This window comes from Bacillus rossius, chromosome 1 (genome assembly GCF_032445375.1).
Source record: "Bacillus rossius redtenbacheri isolate Brsri chromosome 1, Brsri_v3, whole genome shotgun sequence".
In the NCBI taxonomy this organism is placed as follows: Eukaryota; Metazoa; Arthropoda; class Insecta; order Phasmatodea; family Bacillidae; genus Bacillus; species Bacillus rossius.
The window spans coordinates 376,799,718-376,827,710 of record NC_086330.1 but is presented as its reverse complement, the minus strand read 5'-3'; the positions used below and the strand labels follow the sequence as shown (position 1 = coordinate 376,827,710).

At 41.0% G+C, this 27,993-nt stretch overlaps 1 protein-coding gene across 1 annotated transcript; it reads left to right on the top strand.

Annotated features, from left to right (window-relative positions):
- The first annotated feature begins 5,134 nt into the window (after window positions 1-5,134).
- LOC134528555 (acyloxyacyl hydrolase-like) lies at window positions 5,135-27,093 on the top strand. Its single transcript, XM_063362283.1, has 11 exons — window positions 5,135-5,406; window positions 6,884-7,040; window positions 7,352-7,490; window positions 8,416-8,604; window positions 10,312-10,575; window positions 13,128-13,238; window positions 14,143-14,336; window positions 14,443-14,615; window positions 17,178-17,296; window positions 23,214-23,384; window positions 25,348-27,093. The coding sequence occupies exons 1-11, from the start codon at window positions 5,325-5,327 to the stop codon at window positions 25,474-25,476; spliced, it is 1,728 nt and encodes a 575-aa protein (XP_063218353.1). The 5' UTR covers window positions 5,135-5,324; the 3' UTR covers window positions 25,477-27,093.
- The last annotated feature ends 900 nt before the right edge of the window (window positions 27,094-27,993 follow it).

Genomic DNA, 27,993 nt, shown 5'->3' with positions numbered 1-27,993 from the left:
CATTACGGTGTTGGCAGGACCTGGTGTAAAATGTTTAGCAAGGCGTAGTATGAGATTATCTGGGCTCTACACTAGGCGCAATATAACTCCGAGCTTGAGCTACGTCACACATGAGGAGTGTTGACTGCAACACGTGTGGGGGGTCGGGTGGATGAGGAGGGGGTATAAGCAGATACGGCGACCTTGCACAGCAGGTAGAGAAAAGCAGAAAACATTGACCACTTACCACTGACGTTCCAAGCACTACCTCAGTTCTTCAACGCCACTGACTGTTCCATCCGAAGAGTCTGATGTGTAAACGTCACTGCTTTCACTGTTTGCATCGCCTAACTGAACAATCGCTTTATCAATTTCAATGTCAAAACGCACATCCTTATCCCAGTATTCGTTCTCGAGTGTCTTGGCGTGATTGCAAATGGGTATCCAATCTTCTGGACCCATTCGGTTAAATATTTCCTCGCAAAGTTTTTTTTTTTTTTTACATTTGCCAAATTGCAAGTAACATTTCTTGAAGCGACTTCTCCTTTAACTTTAGCCCATATGCTTTCTATCGGATTCAAATCCGGATGATAAGGGGGAAGACGAAGTAATGTGTGGCCACTATTTACCAATAGTCTGTCTGCCGAGTACTGCACTTGCGAAGGTTTGTGCTTCTTTATGAGGTTATACAAGTTTGGTTTGAAAATGTCGCTAGTAAAGGAAATATTCTCCTTACTTAAACACTGCTGCATTTCCAATTTTGTCGAGCTGGAGGTGGGTGTTTTATTTATTTTTACATTGTGATAGGGAGCATTATCTATCACAACAACAATGTTTGGTGAAAGATTTTGTATTAATTGTTCGGTGAGCCATTTTTCATATTGTTTGTACAGTCGTGCGAGACACACCCATCGCATTTGCTGTTCTCAGCTGTGCTTTCTCTAGTGGAATGGAGGGTTCCTGCAATCGCGCTTCATTTTCCATAAACTGCAGATTGATACAGACGATTTCCCGCGCCTGCGAGTGCAGTTTTTTACTCTTAACTTTTGACAACACTGGAGGCATTTTATGTATAAAGTTGTACTTTACTGAAGTACTGCACTACATATGTAACACTGGCTCTGAACCAAAGTGTTACACTACATGCATACAAACCTCAGATCGAAACTGTAAACGAAAACGTTTAGTAAGTACCAACGTATTCGCCGGATTTCACCGAAGGACTAAGTTTTCACTCTGTGCAGTAGCGTGTAGCCCCTGTTATCAAGTTACGCATTATCTCTCACTGCCGCGCCACGTCTGCCTTCTCCAGTGTCGGGACTCACATACACACAACGATTTTCTAACCGTCACCCAGGCTCGGAGTTATGTTGCGTCTAGTATAAACACTGGCCATGTCGTACAGGAGATGCACTGGCGTGGTGAGTGGCAGTCGCAGCATGGTGTTGAGGCTACAGTGGTGCGCTGAGCGAATGGGATGGCAGCAGAAGTCCGGAGAATCAGCTCAGAGGGCGGCACCATACAGCAAGACTAATTAGTGCCATAACTTAGTGCAAACCTCTGTCAGCTGCGGGCACGAAGGAAGCAACACTGGTCGGATGGCACGCAATTCTTTACACGCATCGGCAGACATATCATTTACATGGTGGTGCCACGTGAGGGTCGAGTCCGGGAAGACACCCAAGAACTTTGAAACTCAACAAAGGACTACGGCCTTGCCTACACATATACTCCCTCGGCACCTGATCCCGTTAGGGCATTATCTGAAATTGAGAATAATTATATCTTGACGTCGTACCGACCATGGCCTTTAAGCCCGTGCTCTGCACCGCCAGTACCGTATCCCGTTTTCGGAGCGCGCCCCTTGCCCAGGCGGATTGAGTCAGGCGAGCGCCTCGGGCGTGACCCCAATAGACATAATGATATTTAAAGGTACGGAACCCCGGAGGCTCGAACCCATAATTCAATTAAGGGAAAAGCCATTAGTACGAAATTACTAATTACCCGACATGTAATAAGTGCGTCGTAGCCACTCGGGGCGAGTACACCACGCACGGAGCAGACAACAAACCTCATTAACAGTCACCGTGGCCACTGGACTTAATTAAAATGGCCGTGACTATGATCAAGTCAGAATAGGAGAAATCCCTCTAAAACAATTCACAGTGGGACAATATGTTAGTAAATTTACAGTCGCCAACTTGATGTCACAATTTAAATAATTAAATACATTAAAACCATTGTTAAGCCTTAAGCACCCAATTACCAGGTGCTACATTTTAATTGGGCACCTGGAACATGTTTTAACTGGTAATAGAGTAAATTAAATTAATATAAGTTGTTTGACGCCGACTCACAAAGAAGAGAAAGTTTCTCTTCCTTGCGAGGCGGCCATGTTCGGCAGTCTCCAACCACTCCGCGCCGGGAACAGACGTGTGTCCATGGCAGCATCCAAGTTTTCTTTCTTTGATTATTTAATTCTATACTAAATCTTTAAATTTAAAACCTCTTATTAATTCATCGCTGCCCACGTCGACTCGGCGCGTATTTTACGGAACCGGGCCTATCCCGACCGTCTTCATCGTGATACCGCGCTGCGGATCGTATCAATCACTTAAGTGTTTCGCCGAACTCAGGAGCCCGCTCATCGAACCCCCCCCCCCTGCAACCGTTAACTTTCGGCGCTGGCCGTCTCCAGCGAGCATCGACCCACGTCCCGTGAGACTGCCGCGGTAACCATTGTCACGTAGTGTTGTGTTTAGAGTTGGTGAGAATTTTTGTAGCGGTACTGAACCGCGGAGCGGACTTGTAGAGTGTACCGTGTACCCACATGGACCCCCGGTGAAACTCCCAAATTAAATGTATTCTCGCCAACTCGTATATCATTTTCCGTAATCTCCCGTCCTCCACACGGCCGAGCGGCCTTCACAACCAAGGGAGAACGATTCAGGTTACATTCAAGCTGTGTACCTGGCGGGGCACGCGGGGGCAGAGTACCCACGACCCAACACCAACGGCCTAGCAACCCGCTAACCTTGCGCCCCTCCGGACAAGAAGAGCATCGCGACGCCCGTAGCGCCCGGCAGGTACCCCCCGGGCCTTTCACAGAGGTCGGGTGATGGCAATCTTTTACATGTCTAAATTTGGAAAACAAATATTGGGCACAGGTTCCGATAACTGTGAAATAGATACGCCATTTCCAATCGCGACAGGGATTCTAACAGCAAAACGGTTACGTTGAGAGGTCGAGCAGACCCATCCTAACTTCGGTGCCACCGAACAGCAGTTGTGTGTGTGTATGTATATATATATAACACATACACACACTCAGTGGTGCGCGCGCAGCCGGTACGCGTCTTCAGTCCCTGTTGCCGTCACCCGACCTATGTGAAAGGCCCGGGAGGTACCTGACGGGCGCTACGGGCGTCGCGGTGCTCTTGTTGTCCGGAGGGGCGCCAGGCTAGCGGACTGCTAGGCCTTTGATGTTGGGTCGTGGGTACTCTGCCCCCGCGTGCCCCGCCAGGTACACGGCTTGAATCTACCCTGAATGGTTCTCTCTTGACTGTGAAGGCCGCTCGGCCGTGTGGAGGACGGGAGACTCCGGAAAATTAGTATACACGAGTTGGTGAGAATTACCTTTAATCTAGTCCCGCTACAAAACACTCTCACCAACACTTGGCGACGTCTAGCCGTTACATGATTAACACAGAAAAAACATAACGCTACGCGACATTAATGGTTACCGCGGCAGTCTCGCGGGACGCGGGTCGATGCTCGCTGGAGACGGCCAGCGCCGAACATTAACGGGTGCAGGGGGTGCTCTATGAGCGGGCTCCTAAATTCGGCGAAACACTTACGTGTGTGCAGCCGGCAGGCATATGCACAGCGTCCTTAAGTAAAAACACTTTCGCTGGAGTCGGCCAGTACCGTACGTTTTGTGCTACGATACGTATCGCGGTATCACACTGAAGACGGTCGGGGTAGGCCCGGCTCTGCAAAATACGCGCCGAGTCGACGTGGGCAGCGGTGAATTAACAAATGGTTTTAAATTTAAAGATTTAGTACAGAATAAAAAGTAATAAAATGAAAGAAACTTGGATGCTGCCCACGGACACACGTCTGTTCCCGGCGCGGAGTGGTTCGAGACTGCCGGACATGGCCGCCTCGCAAGGAAGAGAAACTTTCTCTTCTTTGTGAGTCGTCATCAAAAAACTTATATTAATTTAATTTACTATATTACCAGTTAAAACATGTTCCAGGTGCCCAATTAAAATGTAGCACCTGGTAATTGGGTGCTTAAGGCTTAACAATAGTTTTAATGTATTTAATTATTTAAAATGTGACATCAAGTTGGCGACTGTAAATTTACTACCATGTTGTCCCACTGTGATTTGTTTTAGAGGGACTTCTCCTATTCCGACATTCACGGGCATTTTAATTAAGGCCAGTGGCCGCGGTGACTGTTAATTTGGTTTGCTGTCTATTGGGGTCACGCCCGAGGCGCTCGCCTGACTCAATCCGGCTGGGCAAGGGGCGCGCTCCGAAAACGGGATACGGTACTGGCGGTGCGGAGCACGGGCTTAAAGGCCATGGTCGGTACGACGTTATTTTTCACATATGGTCGTGTCTGTACATCAGTGCTGTGCATTTGTGAATCAAATGTATGTATACAGTGTTCAAATTGTGTTATTATTGTGTTTTATTTTATTAAGTATAAGATTACTGTGCAATAAAAAATGACTATAAAATATATTAATATTCTCATATAGATATATAGTTTAAAGAACGAAGTAAACAGAGTCTTTGTAGTAATATAACCTAAAAATTAAGAAAGTCATTATTTTTACTTATATTTTTAATACCTACTAATACTATGCAATGCATATTTTATAGTAATGTAGGAGTTATTTTACTAACGTGATAAAACAAATTTTTTGTGTGATAATTAATTAGGATATCCAAAGATAACAACTGTTTGTTTATATTTTTTAAGTTTTCACTTCTGTCGGCAGTCCTCATGACTGCTTTGAAAGTTTTTATTTTAACTGTTATGGGCTTTTTTGTAGTATGTAATATTTACTCTATGATACGTCCTTAGTACTTACTCTATGGGCGCGCTTCAACAATTCCTGCATCTCGCACGCGTGTAGCTTTGTTGCGTAACATTGTTGTTGCAGCGCTGACAGGTAGTCGAAGGTTAACGATTGCCTGTGGCTTTCTTTTTTCTTATATAATTATCCCGGACACGTGACCTGCATGAATGAAATTCATGTACCTGCCTAGTCATGTTCGGTAATTATTATCGAGCTGGCATCCAGTAAACAAAAGCGTTATCAATTACAATAATGAAACTACTAGTTATCATAAGTGTTTTGACGTTGGGAAATGTTGATTGCAGAGGAATAAATGGAGGAATAGAATGCGCAGGTAAACAAATCAGCACTCGATTAATATGATTGTAATTCATAAATGTTTCAGCATACATTATGTACAGTATTCTTTTATATGTAATTGATTGATATTAATTATCTTAATTTTCAAAATTGATATGTGACTATTTTTCTACCTATTTCTGGGCCATGTGTGTAAATTTGAGAAATTGCGGGTTTAAAGTCGTTATGTAAGCAATGTACAGGGCTAAATTCCCTTGAAAGGTGTTTGAGTCCAAACCTTATTTTAAGACATCTAAGCATGTTGCATAATAATAATTGAAACATTAAGAATTAAAAAAAAAATAAGTTTTGTAAATTTAATAAAACTTACATCTTTATCAAATCTGTACTCTAAACCTAAGACTGTTTACAAGTTTGGAATTTATGCTAACTTAGAATCTTGTTGAGCATTTTTGCTAAAGTTATTTCTCTTTGCTGTTGCTAGCATATAATATTCATAGGTAATTTCCCTAGGAATTATGCTATAAATTGTTAGTTAGTACTTGCCTGGCATTTAAAAATTAATTTCTTGTTTTTTGGTATTGCACATGTGAGGGAATATCACCCCCCCCCCCCCCCCCCATCGAGATCACAAAACATTTTTTAAAATTTATCATTCTCACCTAGAAAAGGTAAGGTAACATTGGAAAAAGTAGTTCTATCCCTCCTCTCGTTTTCCCCAAAAAATTAAATTCAGTGTAGGCCCTAGGCTCCTGATCACGAGAGGGCACGTGTAGTAACGAATGTAGTAGTGAGGATGCTTTGCAATCAGACGAAAGCTTGATTGCAGGTGTGTATTTTAATAATTGAATCTAAAAAAAAGTTAAAATAATACTAATAATAAAATTCATTACTGTTATTCCATGTATGTGAATTGACAGGAGAAAAGCAATGAGTTTAGTTAATTATGTCCATTATATCTTTTTTTTGTGTGTGTTTAAAGTACAATAAAGAAACAGTAAAAAGACAAAATATAAAAGCAGGGCTGAAACTGTATTTATTCAATAAAATGTCAGCAGAAATGTTACAATTATGTGATAAAGTACCTATGGTATATATGTGCAAATCATATATAGTCATGGAGTAAGTAGAGTAGATAAACAAAAAAATACATAAAGTATTATTTTTTAAATTATAATGCAGTGACAAATGAAGGCAGATCCAGAAGGGGGGCTCAGGGGTAACCACCCCTCCCCCAGAAGGTTTTATTTTAAATACTTATCAAAGACAGGTGTATAGGTGGCTATTAATAACTTTGTCTGGATCTTTTTATCTACACAGTTATTGGTATCTAGATATGAAGTCCCGTTACCCCGGGTTTATTGGGAAGGGTGAGGTATTTCAAACACTTGGTGCCTCCCCCTTCCCCCCCAGACATCTGTATTGTATCCGACCTTCAATAAATTCCAATTTTCACAACAAACAAGCAAGTGAGCTGTTAACACAGTTAATGTTGCTCATTTTTTTCCCAGCATGCACAGTGATGTCCGGCATTTTAGGCCAGTTGGCCGTCATCCACAATGAAACTATTTACGGCGAGGGTTTGGAGCTTTGCAGCAAGCTACCGGGCTCTGCCAGGTCTTACTGCGACACATTCGTTCACCTTCTGGAGCCGCTGATCGTCAGCAGGTAAGTGTTTCGTCTTTAATCTTGTATAAAGATTTTGTTCTCAGTAAATACAGGCCTGCAAATGGCCTGTGGGTTACTTGGTTGCATGCGTTACTATGTCGAGTCTTCAGGGGTTTACGCAGGGGGTGATGTGTCTTCCTCCCTGCCCAGAAGCCTATTAAAATTAAATGTATATTTCACACCAACAAAAGAATATAATTTGAAAGCAACAGCGGGCAAAATTTCTCCCCCTTCCCATCTCTCTGAAATGAAATTCTGATTACGCTCTTGGTGGTATTTATTGAATGCAAGATTTTTTTTTTCTTTTCCAGAAGTACCTTGAAGGAGTTCACACCGGATGTGTTTTGTTATGGCATAAGGTTATGCTATTTGGAAGAAGAAACTCATAGATATTGCCACTTATTTCCGAAACCTACCAGCAGTTTTCGTTCGGCAGTTAAGAAATTTGAGGTAATGTTATTTTTCATCAACATTGCTGTTACTGTACAGTGTAACTTGCTGGAAGTGTTTGTCTAAAATGTTTACACGCGGGTGTGCCAAATTTGCAGAGGAAAGACAGCACTGACATTACCTCACGTCACCACCTGCAATGTTTCATTCTAAATCTAGCCTGTACAGCTGTTGCTTCCATCAGGTTATAAAAGTACAATTAGGAAAGTTGAAGTATTTGTCATTATTCTTTAAAGTACCTAGTATTCAAATAGGAATCATAGTATTTCATTCTAAATTTTATACTAGTTTTTTGTATAAATGGTGGGGCTTAGGTAGTTCAACAAGGCAACCTGTTTTGTTAGTTTTGACATGTAGATAAATAATCAGCCTTTAAAAACCACATTATTCCAAATTTATGTATTATAAGGGTGTTACACTTAATAATTTAAATGAAAAAAATTTACTTCACGGCAAGATTTTTTGTGTTTGTCTAACTCTCTTCAATTAGACATTATCCAAATACTTGGCGTTTCATCATAAATAATTTCTTAATTATTTTTATTTAAAAAAAAATTTCTTGTTCAGCTGCAACTACTGAGGCGTATACCAATCTTACGAAGCACTTTAGTAGTCCATACGTCATTACACATTTTCAGCTCATTTTTACATGATAGGCCTGCTGCTGAAGTTTGCAGGTCGAATTCAGACTCATTATGTTTATTTTTCTGATGTGATTTGAATAAATGACAAACCTAAATCAGAGAAACTAAGTTCTCAGTCCTGTGGTTTTTGTTTTGTATAACCACTTATGAACGAAAATCAGTGCTGACCTTTCCGAAAATACCGATAAAGCTGAATCTTTAGTTGACTTCTTATAAGTCTGTTACTGCAGACAGACCAGAGTCGACAGGAGATGCTCAGCTGTGTTCGTTGTTACCGACAGGAGTTTGCCAGCAACGCCTACAAGGCCAGGAACAGATCTGCGGTGCGGAGCATCAGCGAAGTCAGAGCTCTCACCAGGGACGTCTGCAAGTTTCCAGTCCTCTCTGCTATCTGTAAAGCTGTCAATGAGACATACAGATCATTGGAGCCATTGTTTGATGCAGATGGCGATGGATTTAGCATGTTTGAGGTAACATTCTGTTAAGTTTTAATACCTATCTTCTTGTCACAACTCTGTCAGGCCTCTAGCTCGTAAAACAGGCAAAAATGGATTGTTAATGTTGAAAGTTAAGCATTGCTTTGACTGAAATCTAAAAACATAATTATTGAATGTGTAATTTTTTGTGGGTATAACTGTACAAGTATAAAGGATGTCTTCCAAGTGGAAAGATAGTTCTCTCTCTAGGTGAATACAGGGTGGTCAAGAAGCAGCCCACGCACCAGAGGAACCCCACTGAGTTTTGAGATATTTCTTTAAATACATCAGTAACTAGAAAGTAGTAGGAAGAAATTACAAGTATATTGCTAACAGAATTCATTTTAAATCTTACAAGTTATGTAATATGTGCTGGTCATGTTTACAGTTATGACCATTGTGACGTTTATAGTCTTCAGAGCTCTTTTTCAATTGTGGGGTCTGAGAAATTAAACCTTAAATAATAGGGAGGGAGCCTGAAAAATATTTTTGCCCCCGGGCCCTAGGTTTCTCTCGACGGCCCTGGGAGACTTGAGACGTTACACTGGGTGCGATTGGCGCAGTTGTAAGACTGCATTCCAGGGACCTGGGCTCTAGTTGCGATGTTGTGACGTGGATTTAGGTTTATGGTTTCCATGTGAAACCATAAAATACTCTGGGTTAGTTCTTTACCATAGGCTATGGTCGATACTTTCCCAAAGATCCTGAATTGTGTTGTCATGTGTCACCGTCTCTAATCTTGAATGACCTTGTTCAGGACACGTAAAGCTCAGTAAAAAATAATCAAGACTTCAGCCAAGTTACAAATTTGGACCATTTTTTGTTGTTGCTCTAACTGGCGTTAGCTAGGAACACAAAATTTTCGACATGTAGGACATACATTATATTTAAAAAATATATAGGTAATTCCTTTTATCTAACATAATTTGTCAGTTACGTGAAAAAGTATATGGTATGTGGCAGACCCTCCTTTATGATCGCAACTTACACTGAACAGAATAATGTGTATGGGAGCAAACGTTGTTTTCTGACTGAAAGCTCCCTTCTGCACAGTTTATGGGTTCGCCACTGATGGTGTGGAATCCTCGGGAGCTAGTTCAACTTGCACTTGGCCAGTTTTATTTATTATGAACTGTGCCAAAAAAGACAAGAAAGACGAATGCAGAAACACACAGGAAAACAAGCCAATATCAACCAATGTCAAATATTAAATGAATAAAAAGACAGGACAGATGAATCCATGGAGGTAATAAGTAAGAAAAAAAAGATCACGGCGGAGATGAACAAAGTGGGCTCTCAACCACGAGCCAGTTTAACAAGAACAGGAAAAGCAGACCAACTCCACAGAAACAAACAGATGTAACAAACGCTGACACAACATTTTTTGTCTGGTATTTACAGTTTCCCATCAGAAAAAATCTCGTGAATGTTAGCCCTCTGTGTTCATCTGTGCCGTGATATTTTTTTCAACTAATTTTCTTCCACGGAATTTTCGGTGTTGTCTGTTCATTTAATGTTTGAGATCTGATGATTTTAGTTTGCTTTTCTCTGTATATTTCTGTATTAATCTTTCTTGTACATGACGTGTAGTGAAATGGCAGTCACATAGTTCAGCACCTACATATGTTAAATCTTGCTAGACTAGTGCTGGGTGGCAACCATGTGAAAGCACGTGCACTTTGCACGGGTGAACGCTCGCAGGATCTGCGAGGTACCTTCTGGAGGGGCCGGGACTGCGCGGACTGGGAGAGCACCGCGTACCCCGGCCGGAGGCCCTTGGACGGCGACGAGAGCTTCGACCACAACTGCAACGGCATATTCGGCACGAACCAGGCCACGGGGCGGCCCTACGAGACGGAGCTGTGCGGGGACTCGGGGGCCCGCGGCATAGCCTACTTCGGAGACTCCGTCGGCGGCCACTTCCACTTCCCGGACGCGTGGCTGGACCCCTTCAAGGTTTCGCTGGTGAGTTGCTCACATTTCTTTTCTTCTAGGGGCTAGTGTTTACTGGGGGAAAAATTATTACTTAGTAATAAGTTGGTATGAACCAGTCCATCATTAATTTAGGATTTGTTAACAATGCTGCAGCATTCTAACGTAAGTAGTCTTAATTATCCTGTACCTTCAGAGTTTTTTATTAATTAATTTGTTTTGTGCCTAGATAAAACCATAAAAGTTTTCCAGATGTCTGTAATGTATATGTACTTATTACATATTAATACATCTGTGTAAACAAAAACAATCAACACAATATAATGTACCAGATCATGCTTCGTTAAAACACCATACATGTCTGTAACGGAAGAAAGTTGACGAATTCTTCGTTATGAAATGATGTAATAAGTTATATTTATATTTTTTAATGACTTGTGAACAATATAGATACTGTATACTATGTAATTTTGTTAAAAATCACAGTTTTTTATTGTAGTAAACTGTATTTCTGCTTATTTAAAATAAAAATTTTAATTTGCTTATTACTGGGAACTTTATATGGTGAGTTACGATAAAACAAAAATAACTCCAAAAAAACATGTAAACACACCATATTGACGTACTAGGGATTTAAGGGAAGGAACAAATGAAGTGTCGGAGTGGGCGCCACCACGTGATGTGGGCACGTGGACCCGGCGGAGACTCCCTTCAGGGCGTGACGTGACCCGTGTAAGGCTAGGCCCGGTTCCCTTAAAACAAAAACACTTAGGAAAATAAAAGGTTTACACTACGATTACTTATTATTTTAATTAAGTTTTTTACGGGAACGTGGCACTGATGCTACTGCCTCTTGCAGGGCCACGGCTCACGCGCACACACACCTGCACACGGGGCGGGAGGTGAGGGGTGGCGACGGCATGAGGCACATCGGGCTTAGGGAGGGCGTAGCCCCGGTCCATGACAATATAATACACCATAAAGCACCAAAATACAACTGCTATCATGAAATTTATCAACATTTTTAATTAAAACTTAAATAAAATCACAAAAAAACTAATATGTAATGTATTAAATTCAATGAGTATATTGCATCTAGAATAAAGTTTTTAGAATAATTAATGTTCTAAGTAGATTGGAAAAATGTGTTTTACTTTTTTTTTGATCTTACAATAATGTTATTAGTAACTCATTTTTACATTACGTTGGTACATTTTTCAAACTCGTAATTTCAGATTTATTTTTATTGTTCTAAGTGCATCATCTATCAGTCAAAATGACACTGTTTTGGTGATATAAGTATCGTAAAACATTTGTGTTTCATGTGTGTTCAATAATATGCTATCTTTATGGATGATCAGAATTCATAAAAATAAAAACATTAACTTTAGATCTAATGTTTTAAACAAAAATAGGCCCAAAAAATAATATCATAAATTTTGTCTTTATTACCCGCATTACCTGGATTGTCCGGATAAACAAATTTTAACTGTATTTGAGTAAGGACTTATATTTTTTTTTAGATTTTCTTCAGATTCTTTTATGTTTTTTTAAATTTAAAAAATAATAATAATAATCATGGTTTTAATTTAATATATCTACTAACCTCCTTTAGAGAGAAAGGTAATCTATTGATGATTAGAAAATACAGAATGTTCATTCAGTGCATTCAATTGTTTCACAATTTAAGTATCTATATGTATATAGGTATGTTTGACCAATCAAAAAAGTTTAGTAAATCATATTTTTGGTATGAATATTGTTTCAACCTACTATCATTTTAATGCATATTCACTCAAAAAATTATTCAGAACTTAGGTAGCATACTGTATGTGATCTGTAAGTAGTAAAGATATTTTTTGTGACTGAGATGTAAGCTGTTTGTAGTACGTTTGTTCTTATTTATATACTGAGGACCTAGCTGCTTACCTGAGTCAGTCTTTAGTGGGCGCCACCACGTGAGTGGGCACGTGGACCCGGCTGAGACCCCCGGTCAGGGCGTTACGTGGCCAGTGTGAGACGAGATACTGGTCCCCTAATTAATCGCGCTAGTTTATTAAGCTCTGGCCCGCTCTAGGCGTCGGGCACGCCACACCACTTGACACACGGATACCACGGGGTGGGTGACATGCAGCCACACGTCTCTGGTGACTCCGCACACATCTGGTCTCGGCCGATGATGAAGAAGAACTGGGTCGACCAGCGCTCTGCGCGCGGGCAGCAGGCAGCTTCCCGCCGGAGCAAAAACCGTTATTCTCCTCTGTGACCCTGCGCCAAGGGTTAGTTTTAAAGAAGAGACAAAACACTTATAATTTATACACACTCAGAATATGAAACACCCGCTACTTTATAAATTAATGCTTAAATAATAATTGTTGTTATTGGTTTCTGGGTGACATCGCACTGCCGCTAAGTGCCCTCTTGCGGTAGTCCGTGGCGTGTAGTTTGAACACACGCACGTCTACGTACGTCGGGAAGGAGGGCAGCTGGGCTGTGGAGTCGGACCAGGCTTACGACGCGAAGCCCCGGCTGACCTCAATGAACAGCATTTGCAGTTTGCTTGGTCCTGATTGGTTCCCTTGCAGGACGTGCACATCCGTGCGCTGTTGAAGCACGGTGTGATGGATGAACTCAATTGGCCTCAGCTGGGCTACGCTACAGGCTTCATGAACTCCACTGAACCGGCACTTGTTCAGGTAAACTGTTCTCCTCGATTTTATTGTAGTTGTGTTTGTTAACATCTTCGTTATTTATAGATCAGTTGATGATTTTTCTTGCTTTGTCATTTATTTATTTATTGATTTGACCATTCAACATTTGATAAAGAGTAAAGGTGAATTAGTTTCGAATCACAGTATAAAAGAAGGGCAGATAACTGATTAAAGGTGTGCCGTGTCTGGTGGTAAGGCATTTGGTAAATTATAGGAAGTACAACATTTTCAGTCATTAAATGATTTAAGTTTGCTGAGGGATCAAATAATATCATTATATACAGACACACACACACCCACATACATATATATAATGCTACATATGTAATATAGATGTAATGATTGTTATTCATTAGAGCAGAAAGAGTAGTGTAAACATTATTAGCTGTTCAGATGCTTGGACTTGTGTGTCTCTGTCAGATACTGCTTGCAATTTCAACTTATGTTTATTTTTATTCAAAATTAACTTACGTTTTATTAGACATGGCATATTTGAAAATAACTATGAAAACAATAACCAAATATGCTACGGAAGTACGGCAGGAGTATAGAATTTCCCATGAAGTTCGAGTAAAGAAAAAAGGAGGTGAATCTTGCCAAAAAAGTCTCCATTCGGGGCAAGATTTTGTAGTTCTTGTGTTTGCAGCATTGTTGGTGAGTGGATGTGCTGTGGCTATACCTTGTTGGGCCTGTTTAGTAAGATCAGTGTTTCTTTTAAAACTTTAAAGTCAGTGTAGTCAAGCTGAAGTGCAATTGGGGAATCCATATGAATGCTATTGTTACTGGTCCAGCAGCAGCTCTATTGTTTCTTGTGTTGCAGCAGCAGCTTGTATCTTCACGTTACTTGCCGGTAGAAATGGCCAAACTTGCTCGCTCGTGTCACTTGCAGGGCATCACGGACTCGATATACCTGCGGCTGCGAGCCCGGAACCGCTGCAACCACAGGGACTACCAGAATCTGGCCCAGAACGCGGACTCCAGCTTCGACATCCCGCGGCACGTCTTCTCGCTGGCTCGCAACAAGACGGTCGACAAGCCCCTGCTTATTTTCTACGCCGTCGTGGGAATCGACGTGTGCAACGAGTACGTGTTTGGACGCAGAGTGGTCGTCGGTGGCCGGATGTAGCCGTGCCTGCGTGCACGTTCGGAACGGAAGCAGGTGACATGCGGTCACCGTCTGGTTCCGCAGGTTATCCGACACGCTGCGCCGCATGACGAAGCCCAGCGTGTTCAGGAGGAACGTGGTCAACGCGCTGAGGCTGCTGGACGGCACGGTTCCGGAGGACAGCCACGTGGTGCTCATAGGCCTGGTCGACGGTGGCATGATCTACGACATCATGGCAGACCGCCTGCACCCCATAGGTAACCCAGAGTCTGCCGAGAGGGCTGGGCCAGTGAGGCTCTGTTGGTAGCAGTGATGAAGCTGGGATGGGTTCCCTCAGCTAACATCTCCGGACCGCGCTGAAGAGGCGTATCTACTTCCCTCGCCCAGGGTGTGTGTACTGGACCCGGTAGGATTGTTGCTGTGAGACTTGTCGGAATACTCGGTCTGTCTCACGCCTAGTTGGCAGTTCAGAGTAAATGGCATCCACTGTTGCCAGGCTTCTTAACATTGTTATATGTTTTAATAAATATGTACTTTTTTTTAATTTTACTATTTGTCGAATTTTTCAAAGACCATAAAACAGTCCCTATTTTTTTTACAGCTATACACATTCTGAAAACAAGGAAAAAATATCTATTCTAAACTGGGGCATCAAGGCGTTAAAACCTTCCAAGTCTGCAGGTCCTTGACGTCAGCCGGGGCTTCGCCCCACGAGCCTGATCATCCTCCGTTCCCTTTCCCACCACCTTTCCTACCCGGCATTTGTATCGTGACTTACGTAGCCGTGTGAGATTCAAACTGCGCGCCACGAACTACAGCAAGAGGGCGCTTAGCTGCAGTGCACCGCACCCCTATATGCATTAATAATTATTGTAGTCCTTTTCTTTTCCCCCCAAAATAGTGTCATGCCAATTATGTATGAGTGTCTTTTATTTAATTAATTGATAATGTTTTTGTAATAAAATACGTGCAAGCACAGACAAGGACGCTCCCTAGCGGGTGACGGAGGAACTAGCGTGTAACTTGATTTAAACTATTTTCTATCAAATGTCATGTGTATGATGTGCTAATTTTTATAAAGAGTTCATGTTATTTTTAATAATAACCCGGGGCACGCAATAGCTAAGATGCTAACGGTAATTGTGTTCGGCGCGAAGGGCGCCATGTTGCCTGCCGCAAGCCCTTTTCTCAGCCCAGTCTCCTTCTTCAGCCGGCCGAGAGCGGACGTCTTTGCAAACACCCCGAGGACATCACCGTTGTTCCACCGATAAGTAGTTCTGCTCAGTTAATTTATTCAAATCGTTTTCATTCTATCCTCGGGGCCTCTCTCGGTCGGAGAGACTGTTTAATTAATAATTCTTTACTCTCCGGAGTTTATGGTCATCCGTGTAAGAAGTAACGACTTGAGGCGACCACGTGCGTGGTTCGCCTCCTCACCTAATTCGATTCGTGCCTCGGGCGTTTTATAACTGTATCAAGGAAGGAATGTGTAAGGGCGTGTAACGTGAGTAAAATAAAAACCAACTTATTTGAGTCACGTGTATTTGGGTTCGGGGGGGGGGGGGGGGCCACGTGGGTCCTTAACCAGTCAGCGGCGTGTGGGACGCCCTAAGAGCCCACTGCGGTTAATTAGAAGCGTGCCCGACGCTGAGAGCGGGTTTGGTTAGGAACAGGTGTTGGTTTTAAAGTCAGGAGGGCTAATATCTCACCGCACACGGGCCACATCACGCCCTGAGTTAGAGTTTCAAGTCGGGTCCACGTGCCCACTCACGTGGTGGCGCCCACTATTTCCACCAGTAATTCGGACCTTAACACCGTAACGCCCTCATCCTGATGGGATTCCCAATTTTATATTAAAAGGTTGTTCTCACTTACTAGTACCTCTTTTAGCACACTTATTTAGTGTTAGTCTAAAAACACAAGCTTTTCCTCTAAAATGAAAATTGCCAAGGTCATTCCCACGCATAACAGTAGTTCCAAATTAAAAGTATGTATCAACCAATAGGTATATATTCAAAATAGTCTTTCAAAAATTTTTGAAAAAAATATTTAAAATTAATGCTCCAATAAAAATTAGATTATCTAAAAGGTTCAAATGGATTCAGATTTGAATGTCCACAACTGCCAACTTAATTACTTTTTTAATCCCCTCTCTAATGAAGTCACGAACAGGGGCAGGTTGCCTGTCACTTTTATCCAGCCAGAGCAACTTTCCAATTTTCGTTTTTCTGATAAATTTGTTGATTGGTTTTCTAGTATCTGTGATAATAGAAGTTTTTATGTCTCTATTAACAACTGTAATTCTACAAACTTTGGAGCTAATTCTGGTGTCCCTCACAGCGGTACATTATCACCCTATTTTCTCTCTATCTCTCTCTCTCTCTATATGTGTGTGTCTATATATATATATATATATATATATATATATATATATATATATATATATATATATAAATCTCATATTGTATAATTTTGTCTTGTTTGGTTGTTTTTCAGTGTGTGATTATTTTTTCTGTGTTGTTTTTGTCTTTGTATTCTTGTGCACACCCTTGCAACCTCTTTACAGGGGGTTGGTGTGCATGTCACAAATGTAATAAATAAATCACTTATAATGTTGAAGTGCAACCTTAATTGCATAAAATAATATTTCTATTTTGGTTCAAAGTTCAGCAGAAACCTTGGTTTTGGTGTCTCACGAGGAATTAAAATTTTGCTGTGTGACAAACTAGAATCACACGGGTTGTCTTTATTCAGGAAAATGTTTATTTGAAATATGAGTTTTTTTTTGTGAAACGTGATTCTAGTTTTCGTTGTTGAAGGTCAACTGAATGGTGATGTTCACTACCGAGAGTTGTACAGATGGTTCAACTGCATGGAGATTGGTCCGTGTTACGGCTGGCTGAATGAAAATGCCACCCTCAGAAAATTAACAACTAAGGTGAATTTGGTTTTTTAATCTTATTTTCTTACAAACTTCTTCTACTGATGCGTTTATAAATATTTATAAATATAATTTTTTAAAGGTCTTAAGTTTTATGTATGAAATTGTAAGAATTTTTTTTTGAAATTACTTCAATTTTCTGATCATTTTATAAAATAAATTTAACTCACATTGGTGTACACACAACTTAAAAATATCTCCTAATCATTTGATTTTTTAGTGCCAAATTAACATTGAGCAAATACTGCATCAAAATTTCTATGGAGATGTTAGTAGTGTCAAGAAGTTATGATTTTATATTTTGAGCAATTTCACTGTAAAATAAGATTTGCTCGTATTGTTTGTATTTTTTTGGAATGTTGTTCATATGTCATCAGTATCTTCCATAAATGTATAAAATTGATCAAATTGTGGCATGTATTACTGTTATGTATAGACCACGCGGACATGGCGGCGGCTGATGCTCGACTGACTGAGTGACGCATCGGTCTATGTTGCCAACCTGAGTCACCAAATATCCTCATCCATACTATATACAACACTTCCCCCCATTTAATTTGTCACGTAATCATCTAACTTTCTTGGTGGCACTCGATGTCTCCTCGAGGACCTGTCCTGAGTACGGCCTAGTACAGAACTGGAAGGAAAACCCCTGAATGGAGGAGATCCTTGGGAGATCCCCGGGCTGTTTCCATATCCAGGCATCTCGGAAGCTGATTTTACGGGTGTCCCTGCTGCCGCTGTGGACTCATCTGCAGTCGTCCGACCCCGTTTGCCAGTTGGTTCTGCTGCTGTTATGGCCGCCGCTGCTGGCTGCTGCGTACCTTCACTGCTGGGGCGAACTCCGGATGCAAACTGGTGTGTCCGCTGCAAAAACGTCTGCTCCCTACAGGACACTGCCTCCCCAGGACACTGTCCCCTGTCTGGCTGGCTACTTCTTCGACGTAACTGATCGACGTGCCTCCTGTGTAAGCCTCCTTGCTCATCTTTGACCCCATATATCAGCAACCCTTCTACCCCAGAGATCCAGCCTGGTATCCACTTTGGGACTCTTCTATAATTCCGCAGCCACACTGCCTCACCTTCTCTGAAGTGTCGAACCCGCGTCGCTACCGTATTGTCCGCCTGACTTCTCTGAACTGTACCTGTTGCTGGATGGAGTTTTGTCAAAGCTGTCTGTAATGATCGCCCCATCAACAACTCCGCGGGAGTTTTCCAAGTGTTATTTTCCCCTTGTCTTGGCGTAGTGCGCCATGCCAACAGCGTCCGTGCTATTCGAGTTCGCCAGTCACCCAATACCAGTTTACGGAGTTTCACCTTGAAAGTTTGCACCGTCCTCTCCGCCAACCCATTACTCGAAGGATGATAGGGTGGTGCGAAAACCATGTCAATGCCATTATTTTTTAAAAACTGTGCCATCTCTTGGGATCGGAAGGCTGTCCCATTATCTGCCACCACAGTGTCTGGCAGTCCATGATAACTGAATATGTCTCGTAATTCTTGAATTACGGCTGTTGCAGTCATACTTCCCACTTGCCTGACCTCTGGCCACTTGGAATACGCATCGACTACAATGAGAAAATTAGCTCCTTGAAATGGTCCCGCAAAATCTATGTGCAATCGAGACCATGGTTTGTCAGCTGTGGGCCAGGCTACTGCTTTAACCTTAGGTGGATTATTTTGACACTGCTGACAACTTTTGCATTCCTTCACAACCTGTTCAATTGCAGCATCTAGTTTTGGCCACCAAAAGTAACTCCTTGCCAACGCTTTCATATGCACCACCCCATCATGGTTTGCATGAAGCATGCTCATCACCTCTGTCCGTAACTGTGGTGGGATTACTACCCTGGATCCCCACAACAAACACTCCTTGTGAACAGACAGTTCCAGCTTCCGTCGAACATAGGGCTGCATCTCCTCTGTCACTTGATCTGGCCATCCATTTTGTGTATATGTCAACACCTTGCACAGTAAATGATCCTTCCCAGTCTCTCTTGCTATTGTCTGTGGATCGACAAACACTTCCCCCGCTTCTTCCAGCATGAGAATTTCACTGGGACCTGGAACTGGGAATGCAGGTGACTGCAGAGGCAATCTGCTAAGGGCATCAGCATGCTGTATTTGGGTCCCTGGTCTGAATTCTAGTTCAAAATCATACATTCCTAACATCAAACTCCATCTCAACAATCGTGGTGAAATGGTATCTGGAACGGGCTGCTTGGGATGGAGAAGGCGCAAGAGTGGCTTATGGTCAGTCACAATCTTGAACTGTCTTCCGATCAAATATTGTTTAAATTTGGACACCCCAAAAATGACAGCCAAGGCCTCTTTGTCCACCTGCGCGTAGTTTCGTTCGCTCTTTTGTAGTGTCCTAGACCCAAATGCGATTGGAGCTTCCGTCCCATTACCCAGATCATGGGCCAGCACCGCCCCTACCCCATACTCAGATGCATCACATGTTAAAACTAAGGGTTTGTTTAGGTCATAGTGTATCAAGACTTGCTCCGATCGTAAAAGCTGCTTGGCCTCTTCAAACGCCCTTGCGTGTGCATCTGTCCAGCACCATGGAGTGTTGGCATCCAGCAGTCTGTGAAGAGGCTCTAATACATCTGCTTTGTGACAAAGAAATCTCTCATAAAAATTCAAGAGACCCAAAAATGCCTGGAGCTCTTTTTTGTTACTAGGTTCTGGCGCATCGTGAACTGCTTCAACCTTACTTGAAAGTGGATGGATACCCATCTTGTCAATTCTGTGTCCCAGGAAAACAACTGAATCCACCCCCCAAACACATTTTTCACTCTTTAACCTAAGCCCTGCACTTTGCAACCGTCCCAGGACTTCACGGACACGACTCCAATGCTCATTGTCACCTCCTCCGGATATTAATATATCATCAAGTAATACTACTGTACCAGGTATGCCAGCAAGCAAGGTGTCCATCAACCGCTGGAATATCGCTGGACCACTACTTATGCCAAATGGTAATCTCTTAACCTTGAACAACCCCTTCATGGTATTTACCGTAAGCAATTTTGCTGTGCCCTCATCTACAGTTACCTGCAAATATGCTTCCTCCAGATCCAGTTTTGAGAACAGCTGTCCTCCCTCTAGTACTGCTAGTGCTTCACTGACAGTGGGCAATGGGTACACACTAGTGTCACACACGCTGTTTACAGTGCCCTTATAGTTCCCGCAAAGCCGAATGGACCCGTCTTTCTTCAAAATGGGTATGACTGGAGTCGCCCAACCCGAAAAGTCCACTGGTTCATACACTCCACGCTGCACTAACCTATCTATTTCCTGGCTCACCTTGTCTCTCAAAGCAAATGGTATTGGCCGGCTCTTTTTAAACACAGGGTCACATTCTGGTGGAACTGTTATTGTCACTTGTGGTCCTACATATTTTCCCAGCTTATCTGCCTTAAACACATCCGGAAACTCCCTAACAATCCCTGCTGCCAAGTCTTCCCTAACCTTGTTCACCCCCACTAACTTAATTCCCAGAGGTGCAAACCAATCTCGTCCCAGCAAATTCGGCCCTTGTCCTTCCACCACTACCAACTCTAGGAGTACCGCTGACTCACGCCCCTTCAGTTGTACAGCAACTTCCATAACCCCCATCACCTGTAGATATTCGCTGGACCAGGTGCGTAATAACATGTCCTTCCTTGTCAGTGGAGGTTCCTGAGGCCACAGGGCCTTGTAAGTTCTCCCGCTGATAATCGATCGACCTGCCCCCGTGTCAACTTCCATCATCGCTGATTTCCCATCCAGCAACACTTCCACACACCACGGTTTCCTGGGCTGTTGTTCCCGCATATTGTACAGCGTATATTGCGTGGCAGCACCTTCCGAACAATCCTCTTCAAAATGCTGTACTTCCTGTGCCACTTCTCGTTGCGCTAGGTCGTTTGTTTTCGAAACTCCCTCATGCTTTTTTTTTGTGATACAAGCCCGCTCAATGTGTCCCCTCTTTTTACAGAACCGGCATACAGTGTTCCAATGTCGGCACGTGTCTGCTGCGTGCTGCCCATTACAGCGCCAACATAGCTGGTTCTCGTTGTCTCTTCCCTTCCTTATCGCTTCCCTTTGTCTTCCCAGTGATATAGTGTTCGACTTAACCGAACCCGCCGGTTTTGAATATCTTGACACGCCATTGTTCACTTTGTGTACACTCTCTTCCACTATTGTACTGTCTCTCAAGTCCGCCATGTTCTGTCCAGTCGCCTCTGTTGCCATCGCAATATCCACTGCTTCTTTCAAGGTTAGTTTCTCTTTAACGAGGAGAGCCTGTTGCACTGATTTATCCCTTACGCCGCAAACGAGCCGGTCGCGAAGCATTCGGTCGAGGTCCGAGAAATTGCAGTGTGTACTCAGCCTTCGAAGCTCTGCTATGTACACGGCGATCGTCTCCCCATCTTTCTGATCGCGCTTCAAAAACTTAAAAGTTTCCACAATTTCACTAGGCTTCGGGTGAAAGTGATTATTTAATATGGTGAAGACGTCCATCAAGGAAACCGACGCGGTCGACTTTGGTGATACTAGCGACGTCACCAGCCCGTACAAATCGGCGCCGCACACGGTATAAAACACTGCCCGCTTGGCCTCATCCTCCGTGATAGTGTTCGCGATAAAATAAAACTGTAACCGTTCGCGATAAGAATTCCACGATTCTTTCTCGGGCGCGAACTCTCCGATGGCTCCGATTAAGGCCATATTGTACACGAAATTGTTATCCGTTTTAACCTCGTCGCCAACTGTTATGTATAGACCACGCGGACATGGCGGCGGCTGATGCTCGACTGACTCATCGGTCTATGTTGCCAACCTGAGTCACCAAATATCCTCATCCATACTATATACAACAATTACATTTAATTTTTACATTATTTTACTCTCTCTATTTTTAGGATATTTGGTAAAATGATATGCTAAAAACTAATTTAAATTTTTTACATAGTACAAAATTATTTAATTACCTAAACATATGCCTCAACTAATGATTTATGAATCATTGGATTCTACTTTTTAGTTTAATTAATGTGAATTTTGTTGCATTTCATGCTTTGTCCTGGATTTCGGTGTTATGTGGTGTATTGGCTCCCATTTAGGTTTTATCGCTATTCATCATATGATCGTGCACCCAGTGATTAGCAGCTTAAGTCACGACCAAAATAAAATAAATTTTGACAAAGATATTTTTAATAAATAAATTACAATATTATTAACATTCAGTACAGAAAATAATTATTTTTAATATTTAACAACACAAATGTGAAACAGAAATATGTTATATATCGAGAATTGGTTTAGAATATAGTGTTCTCGCAAATTTCACATAATTTTTTTTTTATTCTAATCGGTTCTTCTTTTCTAAAAGTAACATTCTATTTGCTTTTTTTTTTTTTACTCCCTGACATGTTTTTCAATATTTTTCTAAGAGGTTGCAAAACTTTAAGTAGTTTACCAGTGATTTACCATCTTAACCTGTCATATCATGGGAATGGTTGGTTGGTTAGATTAGGTTAAACTACATTTCAGATACTGTAAAAATCGTTTTAAGAGTTGGTTAGTAATTACCAAATTTTAAATATGTAGCTAACTCCACCTAACCATAGTTCTCATTTTTACACAATTTTTAATGTACATTGAAACAGTAAACTACTTGAAGTAAAACACTGTCCTCTTGGAGAATGATAGGAAAACATGTGGGGAAATATTTTGGAATTGCCTTACAGTCATTATTACGTAAAAGCTGCTTTCAAAGGCTGCCTTCAGACTTGTATTTCACAGCCAGCACCGATGCAAGTTTTCCAACCAGCATTGGCATTAAAAGTGCACGCACAATTATTTTCAATGCCGTGGTGTTGGTGGGTGCTCGATGACGGTGCGGTGTGATTGGCCGCGGCAGGTCGCGCTGCAGCTGAACGCCAGGCTGAAGGACGTCGCCACGACCGAGAAGTTCCGGTCGTTCGACGTGCACTACTTGGACAACCCGATCCACGAGATGTTTCACGAGTGGCAGAAGAACCACTCGGCGTGGATGCTCGTTGAGCCGGTGGACAGTCTGCACCCCACCCAGGTACGCCCGTCTCAACTGCCGGCGCCGTAGTTCCAGTTTCAGTGGCTGAGGCGGCAGATTCGGGGACAGAATTTTTTTTTTTTTTTGCTACCTCGTAGAAATTAAAAAAGATTTCTGCATGACGGTTTTCTGTTTTCTGGTGTTTTGCAGATAAGACGTCCGCAACAAAATTTGCCGGTGACTTTCCCCTCTCCCTTGTCACTGTACGTCCCGTGAATCCGTGTAGCAAACTTCCATATTCTGGAGTAAAACAGCTAGTCGCCCCCCTACCCTCCAAAAAAAACAGTAATCGGCCTCTGCACCCTCTGCCCACATTATTGAGCTTTGATTAACTCAAAAATATACCCAATAATTATTTTACGTGCAATTTCAACTAAATTGTTGGATTGTAAAAATAATGTAGGACATGAAAATTGTAGAGGCAAGGGCGGCAAAAACTTTACAGCCGATACCTTGAAAATTTGTAAATCCGCCACTGTCCAGTTTAGATGCTGCACAATTTAAACAGACGTTTAAAATTACCTACAGAACATGAGTTAACAAATACAGGACAACACACACTAATAAAACACCCACAGCGAGAAAATAAAGATTGAACCAAGCCTAAGAATTCAACACAGACCCTTACAGTTAAATAGCCTTGCATTGCAGACCTTCCTGCTAGATATGGTCTGAATTGTAAAAACGTAAAACATTTGTAAAAATAATGAATCAACGTATATCGTAGGTTCTGACAGTTACGTGAGTGAGAGATGAATTCAACAGCTGTGTTCCAGTTTATTTAGATAATTTGTAGCACAGCAATATTTTTGGAGCCATCGCCCGACCGCGTCCTTCCGATACCACGACCACATCACGACTAACGGCCGACCTGACTACCTCCATCCACGATAGAGGGAAGTGGTCACGTGACCCACACAACCAATCACATACAAGCTTCAGACACACTTTCAAAAATCAGCCAATCAAAGCACAAGTTACAAGAAATGAAAAATATACTCTGCATACATATAACTAGGGGCTTTCCCTTCTCCGTCTCTTGCCAGTTTGCTGATACGTTTGTCCTTTCCCACGCTCTGCGGGGAATTACCGTTGCTGTCTCTTTCTTGCCCTTCAAGGCAGCATCTGCCTCTCTTTCTCACTCTAGCACTGATGTGATTTACCATCACATTGGCTCTTCATGCTTTCAGACAAATCTAATAGCAGACCAAGTAAAGAAAAATATATTACTACACCTGAAAACTTAACCAACCAGCCAAATGGGTGATAATAACTTTAAGCACCTTTAAAAGTTTAAAATAAGTAAATTAACAGACATACTTAAAAAAACCTGAACTAATGAGAAATAAGAAGTGCTAACATAAAACTACCTCTGAAACATTTGACCAGCCATGATTTACAATGAAACAGAAAACCTAACCAATTACTGGAAATGATCAAAAAACATAATAAAATTATTTATGCCAATGTTTTATATGTTGAAATAGTAGGGCTTGCAATCCGACATACTATTATTTAACCCTCTGACCACGTAATATATATATACTTTTTTTTTTCAAAATCCCATCTAGCGAGGAAATGAACAACTATAGGCGAAGATCTGTGTGACATCTAGTGGGAAAATATTCAACTAAGTCACGGAAGCAGCACAGATTGCATGGATGGGAAAATCGCGGGATAGCAATGTAATACAGCACATAAATGTTCGTGCCTGCGGAAATCGCGGGATGCGTAAATTATACCAGTAATTGCTGCACGCGAAAAACGCGGGATACCCAGTCAGAGGGTTAATAGCTAAGAGCAAGTACGTACATAAAATAGGATAAGGGACTTTGAATCCTCTAAAATAATTTTTCGCCTTGTAATCTTGTATCAGATAGTTTGTGAATAATACTGTAAGTACGTGATGACGCGTGTGTGTGTGTGTGTGAGTAATTTTTGATTGCTTGGTTTTGTTTAACAGCTTGCCCAGCCAATCATCACAGACATCTTGTGGAAGAAAATGCTCCAGTACTTCCCACATGTTCTGGGCGAAGTTAATCCGAACAACGACAAGATTGAGCAACTGTTCAAGGATCAAGGTGGACACTAATGATCATGCTACGATTGCTGTTACTAAAAGATTTCAATGTTATTTGTTGTTAATTTTTACATGTTTAGCTGCCACAGAACTAGAATCACACATGATGTCTACTGTCCAGGAAAAAGTTCCTTAGCAGAAGTGGTGATATTTCCATTTTGCTACTTACATTTTGTGTTCTGACGCCTTAACTCAGTTTATAGTCACATGTGAAAATGATCTCTAAAACTGTTGAAAATTTCTTATTGCGTGTGCTCACGATAAATTTGTATTATGTATAAAGATTTAAAAGTCAACCTTTGTTAAGAAAACATGTAAAAAAATCTTTGTTATAAGGTAGGTGAATCAATTGAAGCTAATTTTTATTCTATTCGAATTTGACAGGAAATTTGCTGTTCTTTTTATTTGAAGCTTTGCATTTATGCAAAGCTGTAAAACATTGGAAGCTTAAGAATTGCCCATGAAAATATTTAGTTTTTTTTTTTTGTGTTGTATATGTTTTGCATGAATAATGTTGGTTACGTAAAAAATCAAAAGCAGATGCTCCAATTACTTTTATGAATGCTCAATATTAATATTATGCATGGTTAATTTATAATTTTAGTGAATGATTTATTTTTATATATATATGGAGAGAGAGAGAGAAATTATGGAGGGGGGGGGGGAAGGTGTAATTGTTTAATCACATATTTAGTTCAAATATTACAAATGTTTAATGATTATTTTTTTTACTTCAATCCTCTATTTTATAAATAAGTGTAATACAGCTTCAACAATGTTCACAATTCAATTAGACTGCAAATTTTTGAACATTCTTTATATTTGCTTCACGTCTAATAACTAGTGTTTACACAGGCATATTAAAAGGTTTTGGAAACGTTCTGAAATTGGTTCATTAGATATTCTTTGTGACAAAATTTTTTTTAACCTTAAAATAATATAATTATTAAATGAATCTGAGTACATAATTGTATTTTCAATTTAGCAAGATCACTGCTGTTATCAAATGCAGATATTGAAATCAAATATATTGTTAGCTTGTTTAAGTAGGTACCTCATATTTGGAAATAATTATTTTAAGATATAAAGAATTTATAGGTTTCATTCAATATTTCTGTGATAAGTTACAAATATGAAATGGTATCTGTCCAGTGTGAGTGAAATAGAGAAAATGTGTATCAATCATTTAAAAATAATAGCGTTATACCTTTAGCAAAATATGTTAGTCACATTAAATAGGTAAAACTCAAATACTTATTCTTAAAAAAGTGAAATGTATTTAGTGAAACAATGATGCAGTGTTAAATATTATTTTCCAGATTTTTAAAATTTCCCATAATTAGGTTTTTCTGTGTGTAGACACACTCTAGGGAAGTTTTCGTATTTGCTGCAGCATGGAATACTTTATCTTGATTCTTGGGCTGAAAACCATAATTTCAAGTTTTAAAAAAATACTATGCTGTAGGCCTCTTATCATATTTACCCACAGATTCAGATATATAAGGTGAAGGAACATTGCTGAGTGTAAGACATGAGTTAAGTCCAACATAGGACGCGTGTGTTTCAACATTTGTTGTTTAATAAAGTCTTTCTCCAAGTGCCACTTGGCTCTTTGTCCAAAATAAATAATTTCAGAATTCTTACTTCAAAACTAGCACAAAATCTGTGTGCATCTGATTTGTGCTTGAAGAGTGAATGTAATGGTGAACTGCTCTGTAGAAGTGTTATAAATTAGTTGATTTAGAGTGGCCAAATGATTGCCACTGTATTAAAATAACAAACTGCTAGTTAGAGAAGTTGCTTTCAGTATTAACCACCTTCCCATGTACCTGTAAAATGACCGCCTCATCTGTAACAATGTTTATATAAACATAAAAACCTCTGTAATTTACTTTATAGCTACCTTCGTTTTTTAGTTTTTCTTTTTTTTTTACGATTATGCTTGTCAGTTTTGGACATGTAAACTTTTAATATAAATTTACTCAAATTAAAAGTTGCAGAAAAAACTTTTATTGTGGTTTTATTTGAAGTAAAACAATGAATTATTGAGCGGTGAATCAAGATGGCTGGTTTGCTCAACTTTTGAAACTGTTTTGCTTAAACACTCGTGATACACACAGTTGTACATCCTTACAGTGGAGTCCGGCTGCTGAATTTGGTCAACTGGTTGCATTTGTATTTTAGTTCGCTTAGAGGTTATTGTTACAATCAATTTTCATTTCAGTGCAGTGTTTCCTGTTTTCTAGCGGGTTGAGCAGGCGTCACAAGGCCACAACGGACCCAACAAGACAAATTCGACAAATCGTTCATCGTTCCAGCACGACAGAGTTGATAGCTTAGAATCACAATGCCTGGACAACATAAAACGACAAACTCTAAACTGGCTTTTGGCAAATTTTCCTCTACCAAATGCCTTCATAAAATGCAGTATAGAATGTGCTTTTTTTTTTTAAAAAAAAGTGAATCTTTTATTTCCTGTTAATAGCCAAGTGCAGGACAATATAACATTAAGTCGTCTCGAGCACAAAG

Excerpts from the sequence above, each read along its gene's own strand:
- LOC134528555 (XM_063362283.1), top strand. The coding sequence starts at position 5,325 with ATGAAACTACTAGTTATCATAAGTGTTTTGACGTTGGGAAATGTTGAT. Across the intron at positions 7,491-8,415 it reads CGGCAGTTAAGAAATTTGAG|GAGTTTGCCAGCAACGCCTA; the intron begins GTAATGTTATTT and ends TGTTACCGACAG. Across the intron at positions 13,239-14,142 it reads CTGAACCGGCACTTGTTCAG|GGCATCACGGACTCGATATA; the intron begins GTAAACTGTTCT and ends TGTCACTTGCAG.